General features: G+C 40.8%; 1 protein-coding gene across 1 annotated transcript; it reads right to left on the bottom strand.

Annotated features, from left to right (window-relative positions):
* Positions 1–8,816: 8,816 nt before the first annotated feature.
* LOC132384651 (tubulin alpha-1A chain) lies at positions 8,817–12,506 on the bottom strand. The gene is made up of 4 exons (XM_059955977.1): positions 12,357–12,506; positions 10,544–10,766; positions 10,312–10,460; positions 8,817–10,207 (listed from the first exon to the last, which is right to left on the bottom strand). Exons 1-4 carry the CDS (start codon positions 12,357–12,359, stop codon positions 9,227–9,229), a joined length of 1,356 nt encoding a protein of 451 aa, XP_059811960.1. The 5' UTR covers positions 12,360–12,506; the 3' UTR covers positions 8,817–9,226.
* Positions 12,507–14,149: the final 1,643 nt, after the last annotated feature.

Here is a 14,149-nt window from a genome sequence, read left to right on the forward strand (position 1 = left end):
TACATCTTCAAAAAATTCTATTAAGATTCGTCAGACATGATTTTCCTTTCACAAATCCATGCTGACTTTGTCCGATGATTTCACCTCTTTCCAAATGTGCTGTTATCACATCTTTGATAACCGACTCTAGCATTTTCCCCACCACCGACGTCAGACTAACCGGTCTATAATTCCCCGGTTTCTCTCTCTCCCTCCTTTTTTGAAAAGTGGGGTTACATTAGCCACCCTCCAATCCTCAGGAACTAATCCAGAATCTAGGAGTTTTGAAAAATTATCATTAATGCATCCACTATTTCTTGGGCTACTTCCTTAAGCACTCTGGGATGCAGACCATCTGGTCCTGGGGATTTATCTGCCTTTAATCCCTTCAATTTACCTAACACCGCTTCCCTACTAACATGTATTTCCCTCAGTTCCTCCATCTCACTAGACCCTCGGTCCCTTACTCTTTCCAGACTATTTATGTCCTCCTTAGTGAAGACAGAACCAAAGTAGTTATTCAATTGGTCTGCCATGTCTTTGTTCCCTATGATCAATTCACCAGTTTCTGACTGTAAAGGACCTACATTTGTCTTGACCAATCTTTTTCTTTTCACGTATCTATAAAAGCTTTTACAGTCAGTTTTTATGTTCCCTGCCAGCTTTCTCTCATAATCTTTTTTCCCTTTTCTAATTAAGCCCTTTGTCCTCCTCTGCTGGTCTCTGAATTTCTCCCAGTCCTCAGGTGTGCCGCTTTTTTTTTGCTAATTTATATGTTTCTTCTTTGGACTTGATACTATCCCTAATTTCCCTTGTCAGCCAGGGGTGCATTACCTTCCCTGGTTTATTATTTTGCCAAACTGGGATGAACAATTGTTGTAGTTCATCCATGCGATCTTTAAATACTTGCCATTGCATATCCACTGTCAACCCTATAAGTATCATTTGCCAGTCTATCTTAGCTAATTCACGTCTCATACCTTCAAAGTTACCCTTCTTTAAGTTCAGAACCTTTGTTTCTGAATTAACTATGTCACTCTCCATCTTAATGAAGAATTCCACCATATTATGGTCACTCTTACCCAAGGGGCCTCGCACGACAAGATTGGTAACTAACCCTTCCTCATTGCTCAATACCCAATCTAGAATGGCCTGCTCTCTAGTTAGTTCCTCGACATGTTGGTTCAGAAAACCATCCCGCATACATTTCAAGAAATCCTCTTCCTCAGCACCCTTACCAATTTGGTTCACCCAATCTATATGTAGATTGAAGTCACCCATTATAACTACTGTTCCTTTATTGCATGCATTTCTAATTTCCTGTTTAATGCCATCCCCAACCTCACTACTACTGTTAGGTGGCCTGTACACAATTCCCACCAGCGTTTTCTACCCCATAGTTTTATGCAGCTCTACCCATATCGATTCCACATCCTCCAGGCTAATGTCCTTCCTTTCTATTGCGTTAATCTCCTCTCTAACCAGCAATGCTACCCCATCTCCTTTTCATACCTGTCAATCCCTCCTGAATATTGAATATCCCTGGATGTTGATCTCCCATCCTTGGTCACCCTGGAGCCATGTCTCTGTGATCCCAACTATATCAATTCATCCACCTGGATGAGATAATCATATCCTTACTTGACTCAGCAAAAGGCTCAGTGCAATATAAAAATAACCTAGATCAGTGCCAGCTAGGAGAAGATGGTAAGTTTGTTAATTGCAGCTAATCTACTGTATCTGGACTAGATGTATAGATAAATCAAGAGAGAATAGAGTAGGGACAGAATGCTTGATTTATGAGATACAGAACTCAATGGGTTTTAGGAATCTTAAAATGAAGAAGAATGCTGGGAAATCCTGGCAGGTCAGGCAGTATCTGTGGAGAGAGAAACGGAGTTCATGTTTTACTCTTCATCCCCATTAGGCATATTTTAAGTTGCACAGAAGAAGAGGCAACAGCCTTGCACACCTTCAGATCTGATTGGGAAGTTCTCCATTTCCCACCCATTGGTTAGGATTGTGCTACTGGCAGGTTTGTAGGCAGTAGCATTCAATTACTAATTCTGTATTGAAGTCCATTTTGGAGAATGTCTTTCATGTGCTTGTGTAATATTCTGTAAAAGACCTTTTCCTGTTCTCAGCTGATGAGCAAACACTAACCTCCATTCTGTAGCCATACAGGGCTATGGTGGGAAACTTTGTCTCATGGTGTGAGCAGAATCATATGCAGCTTAATGTGAAAAAGACTAAGGAGCTGGTGGTGTATCTAAGGAGGGCCAAGGCACCGGTGACCCCTGTTTCTGTCCAAAGGGTCAGTGTGGACATGGTGGAGGATTACAAATACCTGGGGATACGAATTGACTGTAAACTGGACTGGTCAAAGAACACTGAGGCTGTCTACAAGAAGGGTCAGAGCCGTCTCTATTTCCTGAGGAGACTGAGGTCCTTTAACATCTGCCAGACGATGCTGAGGATGTTCTACGAGTCAGTGGTGGCCAGTGCTATCATGTTTGCTGTTGTGTGCTGGGGCAGCAGGCTGAGGGTAGCAGACACCAACAGAATCAAAAAACTCATTTGCAAGGCCAGTGACGTTGTGGGGGTTGAACTGGACTCTCTGACAGTGGTGTCTGAAAAGAGGATGCTGTCCAAGTTGCATGCCATCTTGGACAATGTCTCCCATCCACTCCATAATGTACTGGTTAGGCATAGGAGTACATTCAGCCAGAGACTCATTCCACCGAGATGCAACACTGAGCATCATAGGAAGTCATTCCTACCTGTGGCCATCAAACTTTACAACCCCTCCCTCGGAGTGTCAAACACCCTGAGCCAATAGGCTGGTCCTGGACTTATTTCCACTTGGAATATTTTACTTATTATCATTTAATTATTTTTGGTTTTATTTTGCTATATTTCTACTCTATTCTTGGTTGGTGCAACTGTAACGAAACCCAATTTCCCTCAGGATCAATAAAGTATGTCTGTCTGTATGTAGGCAATTATAACTCTGGAGAGAACAATGCTATTACCGGTACATATCTGCAATAAATTCCAAATTTCATTTGGAGCTTATTTTTTAACATTAAGGATTGTTTAATTTAATGGAAACACTTTGTAAATTGAGGTCATGTGTCATCAAGTGCAAATTGTGTTACAGCAAAAATTTGTAAATTGAATGTTATAAGTTGAAGGATACCTGTATACTAAATTGGAAGTGCAAGTGAATCACTGGTTCACCCCTTTTTCTCTTCTCCATTCTCTACCTACTTCTCCTCTACAGAGATTAGCAGTCATTAACAAGCTTTCAACTTCCTCACTCAGCCGTCAGCAGTCTGTCATCCATTTTCATTTGGTCATCCAATCACATGCATTAACTCCCTCCACTCCGCATTCTTATGTTGAAGTTAGGTTAGACATCTCGTTTTGATGAAGGAGAAAATATTTGAATCAGAATCAGGTTTATTATTAATTGCATGTGACGTCAAATTTGTTAACTTACAAACTTTTCTCCTTGATATCGACCCCCTTCCACCACAAAAGGAACAGATTCTACATGCATTCCTGAGCTGCCTTCTCTCTGACTTACTCTTGCTTTTTAAATACCGATCAAAGACAAAAAAAACCTTGAAGTTTATCTCGACTGATTCTCAGTTTTCTAATTTAGAAATGGTCTTTTCAGTTCCTGTGTTTACAGGGACTATCAGTTTAATATTCACCGGCCAAAGCCACCTGCCAACGTCAAGTCTTCCTAGAGGTGATAGCCAATGAATGGCTGTGGTGACAACAGAATACTGCAGTGACATTGGTAGATATGACCTTGACTGCATGAGATATACGGGAAATCCATCTGGGACCATACTGACTCATCTTGTCTTCAGCATATTTTACCACTTCAAACCAGGACTCTAGTGGCACTGTCCAATGTGCTGTCAACCCTGCCAGAATGTCCAGTCACATTAATAACACAGTGGAAGTCACTTGCCAAAATGACTGTCTGGGACATTGCTGAAAGCAGGGTGAGGTGCTGGAAAGCAGCCAGCTGTTTGTTCTTCAGTGAGGTGGGAGTTGAGGAAACAGTTACCAACCATCTCTTCAACTTCAGTGATGAAGCAACTTCTCCATAGCAGAATATCCAGCTGAAATAGGTAATAGTCATTGCCTCCTGACCTTACTGAATTTCTACAGATACGCTGTGGAGAGTATCCTAACAGGTTACATCGCAACCTGGTATGGAAATGCCGGTGCACAGGAACAGAAAAGGCTACAGAAAGTGGTGGCACAGCATAGTCCATCACAGGCAAAGTCTTCTTACGTTGAGTACATCTGCAAGGAGTGCTGTTACAAGAAAGCAGCATCCATCATCAAAGACCCCCACCATCCTGCCCAAGCCTTCTTCTCACTACTACCATCAAGCAGAAGGTACCGAAGCCTTAGGCCCCACACCACCAAATTTAGGAACAGTCAGCTCCTGGTCTTAACTGACAGGCTACAACTATCAGGCTTCTGAACCGTCATGGATAACTCCAGTCACCACTACTCTGAACTATGACCTGCAGACCCACTTTCAAGGACTCTTTACAACTCATGTTCTCGGTAGGTTTTTTGTTTGCACAGTTTGTCTTTTGCACATTGGTTGTCAGTTTATGTATTGTTTCCTGTAAAATTCTATTGTATTTTTTCCCTGTAAATACCTGCAAGAAAATGAATCTCAAGGTAGCGTATGGTAACATATGCATACTTTGATAATAAATTTACTTAGATCTTTGACTATCAATTGCAGTGGATCCACTGCTGAAGTACAGTAAGCTGCACTCCTGCAATGCTGAAAGTAAATTTATTATCAAAAATATATATATGTCACCATATACAACCTTGAGATTTATTTTCTAGCGGGTATGCTCAATAAATCTGCAGAATAAAAGTAGCACATTGGTCTTGACCTTGGCAAGATATTCTTAGGTTGCAGACAGGTGGATGTGGAAGTTGAATGTAAAGCTGCTGGCTTTAGATAAGATTTGAGAGTACAATAGTGATTTATTGTTCTGAATTCCTCAGTTACTTGGATAATTTTTAAGTAGTTAGTTCTAAAAGATTATATATATAGAAGTGACCTGATTGTAAGCTACTAAATAATTATGGAGCTAGATAGCATATCTAGTGATTGTGAAGGACCAGGAGACACAAATAAGGACAGGCCAGAATGTCAGACAACCCTTATGAATCAAAGAGTTACCAACATGACATCAAAGTTAAATGCCTTGAAATCACAGATTATTGCAGCACAGAAACAGGCCCTTTGGCCAAACTCATCCAAGCTGACCCAGATGCCCATCTGAGCTCATCCCATTTCCCACATTTGGCCCATATCCCTCTTAAGCTAAACCTTTCCCATTTATGTACATGTTTAACTTTTTAAAAATGTTATTGTACCTATGTCAACCACTTCCTCTGGCAGCTCATTCCACCCTCTGAGTAAAGAACTGGTCTGTCAGATCCCTTTTAAGTCTCTGCCCGCTCATAAGCCTACATCCTCTAGTTTTTGATTTCCCCCTCCTGCAAAAATGACGATGCATTCATTCTATCTATGCCCCTCATGATTTTATTCCTCATTCTCCTACACTCCAAGTAATAAAGTCCTAGTCTGCCAAAACTGTCTCATAAACACAGTTCCTTAACTCCTGGCAACATTCTTGTAAATCTCTGTACTCTTTCCAACTTGATGATATCTTTCCAAAACCAAGGTGACCAAAATCTGTGTAATAGCTCTTACACTTCCCATTTAAGAATACTGAGGACTCGATCCGAGATGTTCCTGACCTTGGCACCTGGAAGGCAACATTCTATCTAGGAACCTCGTTCTTGTCCACAGAACCTCCTTTCTGTTCCCCTAACGAATGCCTCTTCTCCCCCCTTCTGTTCTGAGTCACAGAGCCAGACTCAGTGGCAGACCTGACCTCTGTGACTTTACCTGCTTGGTCATCCCCAAAACAGTATCCCATACATGTTGCTGAGGGGGGGTACTCTGCACTAGCTGTTTAACCCCTTTCCCCTTCTAGTCTGTCACCTAACTTCCTGTGTCCTGCATCTTGGGTGTAACTGCAGTACCTCTCTATATGTCCTATCTATCAACCTCTCAGTCACTGGAATGATCCAAAGTTCATCCAGTTCTAGCTCCAACTCTTTAACCTGGCGTGTTAGAAGCTGCAGCTGAATACACTTCTTGCAGATGTAGTCGTCAAAACACTGGAGGTCTCCTTGCCTTCCCACATCCTGCAAGAGAAGCATCCCACTATCCAACCTGGCATCTCTGCTGTTCTAATTGAGCAAATAAAAAAGAAGGAAAAACAATAAAATGTGGGGAACTAAAAAAATTCCACCTACAGCTATTTTGCCTTCTCTGATTGAAGCCTCAAAAGAGCCCAAAGCCTCAAAAATCCCCACTCAAGCTCTGACCACTCCGCTTGCCCCTGCCTTATTTTAATTTGTTCTTGCCAATCAATCTCAAACGCTGATTGGACGCTGCTCAAAATACCAAACTGGTGCAAGTCATTGTCTTTTCTAATCAAATCAGCAAGCCAGAGCGAGCTTTGTCCGCTCACGCTTGTGATGTCCGATTGGCTGCTGCTCAAAACACCATATCCCAACAGTTATGGAATAGACATTTTAATTATAGTTTTCACCTCCTCTTTATGCAATGGCATCAGTACATTTACATCCTTGATTCCAAGTGATTGCTTAGCTAGAATGTATGCCACCTCGTTTCCTTCAACCCCAGCATGGGCAGAGACCCATAAATGGATACACAAGCTGAGACCTTGCAGTCTTAACAGATGCTGTCTGATCTCGAGAAGAATGTCTGGCCTACAATTTAAAATACCTCTTTTAATAGAGAACGAATCATATCACAGAAGTACATACATAACCAGGGTGTACTTCTTCAATCCATTCCAAGGCTAAAATAATAGCAATCATTTCAGACGTGAATACTGATACTTTGTCGATGCAGGTTGGCAATGGCTTTATGACCCAAATGATTTCCTGTTTTCCTAATGAATCAGCATCAGTAGACATGGTAAGAAGCCATATGACACAATTTCATGTCCACTATTTAAAGGAGCACAGTAATGACACAAAGGAGTTTCAGGCTGAGAGCAACAGACAGGAACTGGGATAATGGAGTCAAGGAGGTTTAAAAGCTTCGTTTAACTCAAAAACACTGTCCTGCATGAGTTTCTGAAGCAGAGAGAAAGAAGCTGGCTATGGTTGGTTACCAATATGTTGCAACATAATACCAACTGTAGCTTATGTACATTGGATGCCTTACCTGAAATCCAGCAGTTGTTTACCATTTACTACAAAGCAGCAGTTGGTGATAATTGGATTTAAGGTGACTGATTTTCATCTTCAACATTAGAGTTACTATTCCATAACCCTCTTCCAATAAAAGACATCTTACCAAATTGGTTTATGGGGCTTTCAAATTCTTCATCTATTTAGCAGAGCACCATTGCAAAAACCATCAGACTATTGAATAGGGAACAGATGTGGGCATCCTATTGTTTACCCTCTCCCTCAAGAATATTGATGTCAACTATCATATGCCTTTGGCTGGACTGACTGATCAGTTCAGAAGATCATTGAAAACAAAGCTTTGTTACTAGTTAACAAGGAACATTTACATATCTAAGTTGAGTGAAGTTTTGGTTCAAGCCCTAAATATTGTACACTTTTTAACTTCCAGGCTTAAGGTTTCTATTTTCAGATTTATTAGATGCATTGACTTTTCCATTTCCTTGGCTCAACTGAAAAATCAGATCCAGAATCACTTATTTATCATTGAGATTGTCATGAAATTTGTTGTTTTGAGGCAGCAGTACAAAGACACAAAAATGACTATAAATGACAAAAAAATTGTTCATGGACCATGCAGGAATCTGATACTAGAGGGATAGAAACTGTTCCTAAATTGTTAAATGTGGGTCTTCAGGCTCCTGTACTTCTTCTACAATGGTAGCAATAAGAGGAATGGTGGGAGTCCTTGGTGAAGGATGCCACCTTCTTGAGGTTGCAATCACTTCAAAATGACCTCCATACGGTGGAGGATCATATGCCTTTGACAGCTGGTGGAGTTTACAAATCACTGCAGCTTCTCTCAAGCCTGGGCATTGGAGATTCCAGTCAGTGTGTTACAACCAGTCAGAAGGTGCTTGCAAGAATCTGGTGACATACCAGATCTCCTCAAACTCCTAACAGGAGCTACTGGTGTGCCTGCCTTCATATTTGCATCAATATGTTGGACTAACCATATATCCTCCAAGTCCATTTATAGAATATTCTTTCCTTATGTCAATCTATAGACAATGAATACAAGTTTAAATTACCTAGAAAATTCTTATATTATTTACCAAGAAAAATTGAGTCATTCAAGTTTACTCCACCCTTAAGGATGGCATGTAATGCTTCAGCTCATTTTGATTGCACTGCTTCTGATTACATGTCACCTCAGTACTGACTCCTTGAATGTCTAAAACTACACATGTTCCATTCCTCCCATTCTGTTGAGTTACCAAAACCTTATTCTCATCTTCTTAGGAGAGCATTTAAACTCCTAATCTACCACCCTTTCAAATAACTACCCAAAGAAAAAAAAACTTGTGTTAATGTCAAAGATTTGATAAAGCATCTTGGTTCATTTTGTTATCTGATATAGTGCGTGCAAGTGCAATTTTAAGCCCCTCCCCCAATAATAAAAGATCCACTTAGTGTCCCAGCTGCAGATGGTTTTAGGTGAGAGTTTGATGTGTTCACAAAAGTGGTAATCAAATGCAGACAGATTAAAGACAGGGATCTTATTTATTGATAAAGCAATAAAGACAACATGTGAGTTAGTTTTGCAACAAAGTCCAATTTTTTCTTCACAGGGCTATACTGCAATTTCTTGAAAGACATTGCTAAAGATAACAGATGCAAATCAAAACTTAAATACAAATGGCATCCCTTGACCCAAAGCCAGATGAAGTCAATAAAGGATGCTTGACATGTGAGTACCGTATAGTTCACCACAGAAAGAACAAGTTTACAAACAGACTTAAAAATAAATATGGAATGTTGAAAAATTTAAAGTTGATTAAACAATGGGAGTCATGTAGCAAAGGACTTCACTTCATTGGTCAATCTTGACAATTATGTTTAACCCACAGTTTCTTACATTTGTCTTTGTTCCCTGTTACAGCAGCACCATGTTTTAATATTCCTCTCCTTCCTCTTCCCCTTCTCCCTCCACTGAATCAACACCCACTTCTTCATAATCCTTCTCCAGAGCAGCCATATCTTCACGAGCTTCTGAGAATTCTCCTTCCTCCATACCCTCACCAACATACCAATGAACAAAGGCACGCTTGGCATACATCAGATCAAACTTGTGGTCCAGGCGAGCCCAGGCTTCAGCAATAGCTGTGGTGTTGCTCAACATGCACACAGCACGCTGTACTTTAGCCAGGTCACCTCCAGGGACCACAGTGGGAGGCTGGTAGTTGATGCCAACCTTGAAACCAGTTGGACACCAATCCACAAACTGGATGGTACGTTTGGTTTTGATAGTAGCAATGGCTGCATTGACATCTTTTGGCACAACATCACCACGATAAAGGAGGCAGCAGGCCATGTACTTGCCATGGCGAGGGTCACATTTGACCATCTGGTTAGCTGGCTCAAAGCAAGCATTGGTGATCTCAGATACTGAAAGCTGCTCATGGTATGCTTTCTCAGCAGAGATAACTGGGGCATAGGTGGCCAATGGGAAGTGGATACGGGGATATGGCACCAAGTTGGTCTGGAACTCTGTCAGATCAACATTCAGGGCACCATCAAAGCGGAGGGAGGCAGTGATGGAGGACACTATCTGGCCTATTAATCTGTTCAGATTGGTGTAAGTGGGTCGGTCAATGTCAAGGTTTCTGCGACAGATGTCATAGATGGCTTCATTGTCAACCATGAAAGCACAATCTGAGTGCTCCAGGGTAGTGTGGGTGGTTAGGATGGAGTTGTAGGGCTCTACTACAGCTGTTGACACTTGGGGAGCTGGGTAGATGGAGAATTCAAGCTTGGATTTCTTGCCATAGTCAACTGACAGGCGCTCCATCAGCAAGGATGTAAAGCCAGAGCCAGTGCCACCACCGAAGCTGTGGAAGACCAGGAAGCCCTGGAGACCTGTGCATTGGTCAGCCTGTGGAAGACAAGGGCACATTTAGATAGAAGGTAAACAGCAATGACCAGCTGCATAAAAGAGTTTGCATTGATCTGCTATCCTCAAGGATAGAATGTACTTACTAGTTTACGAACTCTGTCCAGAACCAGGTCAATGATCTCCTTGCCAATTGTGTAATGGCCACGGGCATAGTTATTGGCTGCATCTTCTTTCCCAGTAATGAGTTGCTCAGGATGGAAGAGCTGGCGGTAAGTACCAGTACGAACCTCATCTGCAGAGGAAGCAAGGTTTTTTCAGTCTCAGTCACACATTATTAAATGAATAGGAATGATGGAATAAGCAAGCAGCACCTACCTATCACGGTTGGTTCCAGGTCTACAAACACAGCTCGGGGAACATGCTTTCCTGCTCCTGTCTCACTGAAGAAAGTGTTGAAGGAATCATCTCCACCTCCAATGGTCTTGTCACTGGGCATTTGGCCATCAGGCTGGATGCCATGTTCCAAGCAGTACAGCTCCCAGCAGGCATTGCCAATCTGGACACCAGCCTGGCCAACGTGGATACTGATACACTCACGCTGTTAAGAAATAAAAGGTGTGATCAGCAACTTGAATGGTTTCCTTCAATTATTTCAATGATCATTCATCACTACATTTGTTCTACAAGCACAAGTGTTAGGGCAGTCCACTGCTGCTCCAACATTGTTATATCCAATTGGGAAATCAGTCTACTTATGCAAAGTCCTGATTTAAAGTACAAAAATGAGTCAGGGTTAAACAGGTTCCAAGACCAGTCAGTAGCTGTGTTGGGAGTCATTTCCCCATGGACAGTGGTCAGGGATTATGCTTGTAGGTTTCTACAAGATATTCAAATGAGGTCCCACAATCATAGTTGATGCAATCATGTGGCCAGAAAGAGAATTCTAATTTGGCAACTATCTCAATTTTGCACAAAGAAAAAGTGTAAGTGTTCATTATTCTATTTTAATGTTCACATTAAATAAATTGATCTTATAAAACTATGACTGAGACTTAAATTTCAAATTCTCAATTGACATCCTCCTCTGGAGGAGAGTACAAATTTTCAATTGCCCAGCTCACACCGTTAAAAAGGAAAGTGATTTCAGTAGGACTAATAACTTTTGCAGAACCCATTCAATGTCTCAAACGTCTGTGCTCCAAATCTAGAACTGTTTGAAAACCCTATTCCTGAAGAAAAACACATCCGTTGGCCTGAGGGTAGCTCAGCAGTGCTATTCAGTTCAACACTAATATTCATGAGTTGCTGGAAGTCACTGATTCTGATGCTGAATTTGGGTGGGGCTACACTGCAGTGCAGAGTGCCTCCACCTACTGTGGGATGTCTGAATATCCCATTGTTAACCAGACACTTGGAACTTAAACTGATATTATTGCCCCTTTCCAATAGTTTTCCCCAAAACAGGAATTATTTCAGCTACCAATACAGACGCCGAATTTAAACCCTGCACGTCGATTCTTTAAAATCTAAATTTTTCAGTGACCTAGTTTGACGCTGGCTTTGTCCCACGCATGCCCAAACTGACGCAAGTAATCGGATTTACAATGATTTCGCCTGGGAATGGATCAGACGTTATTTTAGCAGTTATGATAGACAAAGCACTGGAGGAAATAAAGTAACTGGAAGTCTTACTGTTTCCCGACAAAGCCAAGTATTTTGAAGGGGAAAGCTGACAATTAAGTTTACATCCTGTACTTGTAACCACTCCCTATTGTGCTAGAAATCTATGCATTATTTCAGACACAAGCTTCATTGATCTGAGAAATACTTTACGGAGGGTCCAATTGCCCAAGTGTTTTTTCTGAACCCATAATGAAGTGGCTTTGTTTGTGAATAGCGTAAATATACACTCCCCTTTGTACTTTGATTTTAGTGTTGCCTACTTAAATAAACACAAAAGGGCTATTTAACCCAACATTATCCACCTCATCTCTCTACCCCTTTCATGAACTTACCTAGGTACCCTTTAATGTTCATATTTAATACATTGGATTTGCCTAGGGTATTACAGATTACCTAAACTTTCTTACAGCACTAGGAATAAAAAATACTTACTACAAAGTCAAATTGAGATGTGTAGGTTGCTGTACTGAGATAAAAAGCTCTTTTGCATTAAAAAGCATCTTACCATGATGCCTGGTCCTTGGTCGTAGACAAAGCAAATGGAATAAAGAGAAGGCTTGCGAAACTTCTTCCTACAGCGCGACTTTTACGGGTCGTCGTAAGAAAGAACCTACAATACAGGCGAGAGAGACATGTTCTTATACTAAGGCCAGACTCCAGAACCTGGGCTCTCATTGGAGGATGTAAGGTTGAGTGATGGGGAACCACCACAATGCTGACTCGCTGATAGGAGGATACATCCTCCGTTATGCGATTTGCATGTCTTGATTGGACGAACGCAGCAGAATAAGTTAAATGCCTTGATTACTTGCAGTTTCTAACAAAGGCTCAGATTTGATAAAACATAAAATTAGAAGAGCAAAAATGGTGTAAGACTGAGATTTTTAAAATATAAGAATATTTAAGAATATTTTCGGTTGTCATATGAATCTGCAAATATTTTGATCTGTAAACATAAATCCAATATATGTGCTATTCATTGTTTCGTGATAATTCGAAAACATATTTAGCTGTTCATCAGATCGAGGAAACAATCCATATACTTAAAAATTTACGATTAAGTCATTTTCTGGCCTTTAGAATTGGTTAGGATTGCCACTTTAAATGAAATTACTTTTACATTTTTGTAACAATAAACTTTCCCCTCCCAATGCGTAAATTACACATTGTTAGACTGATAACTCAGGACCAGCATTGGTTTCCTATAATCTAAATTTAAAAGTGATGTGATATTTACAGGTAACTTCAACACCAGTGGTGTAGGCTACATTGGCCCTTTGTTTCTGTTATAACGAAGCAAGGTTTGTATTCCTCGCAATGTAGTAGGAATATTCTGCACATTGCAATTTATTCCTGGGTGGACCCAGCGCTGCCTTTATGTTACGCAGCGCTTCTCTGCCCCTACCACACCCTGTCAGCTTCAAAACGAATATTGCCTTTAGCGGGAGAAATCAAATGTGGCCCTTTCTTTATAATCGGTTTTATTTTATGATACAAACTGTCAGAGCTCCCTGTGTATTCTTGGGGTCGAACTTGAAAGGCAGCCTTTTGTGGATGTATTGCCTGTATAATTTATGATAAAGTTAAACAAATCTTTCTGATTTTGCCAGGCTATATACAAAAATGGTATAATTTCCAGATATATTCTTTACTATCCAAAGGTATCATAATTCACTGCAGAAATTAACACTGAATTTCATGTATTTTAAGTATAAACTTAGTGCTATAAAACGACATAAAACTGACTGTGGCTTTTAAGAAACATTCAGGTCTAAATATGAATTACGTCTGAACGATTGTGCATGGATTACCAAGGGCAGTGTTACGAAGGATGAAAGCCTTTTTAAATTGCAACAGCCACTGACTGCATCTGCCTCAAGTGGAAATATAATTTACGTTACTATTTCATATACACACAGTTAGCGTTTTTATGTATTGAAAAAGGTATTGTTGGTTCAAAAGGATGGGCGGCTCCCGAGACCCATGTGACTAGTACTGCAGTGGTATTATACCATGTGATTCATACTGCAGTGATTTTTTTTTCAGATTTTCTACCTTTACCCCTCCTGTCTTGAGGGCAGGAGTTTGTGGAGTAAGTTGTCGTTGCTCGAGTAAGCATTGTGGAGGAGCCAGGACATTGAACAGGAAATTCTCCGCAGTAAAATTACTGTTTTAGGGACATTTGAGGTAGGGATTTCTTCTCGAATTTGCACCATTTTCATGGATTCTTTCCCTCTATATATCTATCTAAATATACATGTGTGTATGAACAGAATGCAAAACATTCAAATCCTGTGG

The sequence above is a fragment of the Hypanus sabinus genome, chromosome X1 (genome assembly GCF_030144855.1).
Source record: "Hypanus sabinus isolate sHypSab1 chromosome X1, sHypSab1.hap1, whole genome shotgun sequence".
NCBI lineage: Eukaryota > Metazoa > Chordata > Chondrichthyes > Myliobatiformes > Dasyatidae > Hypanus > Hypanus sabinus.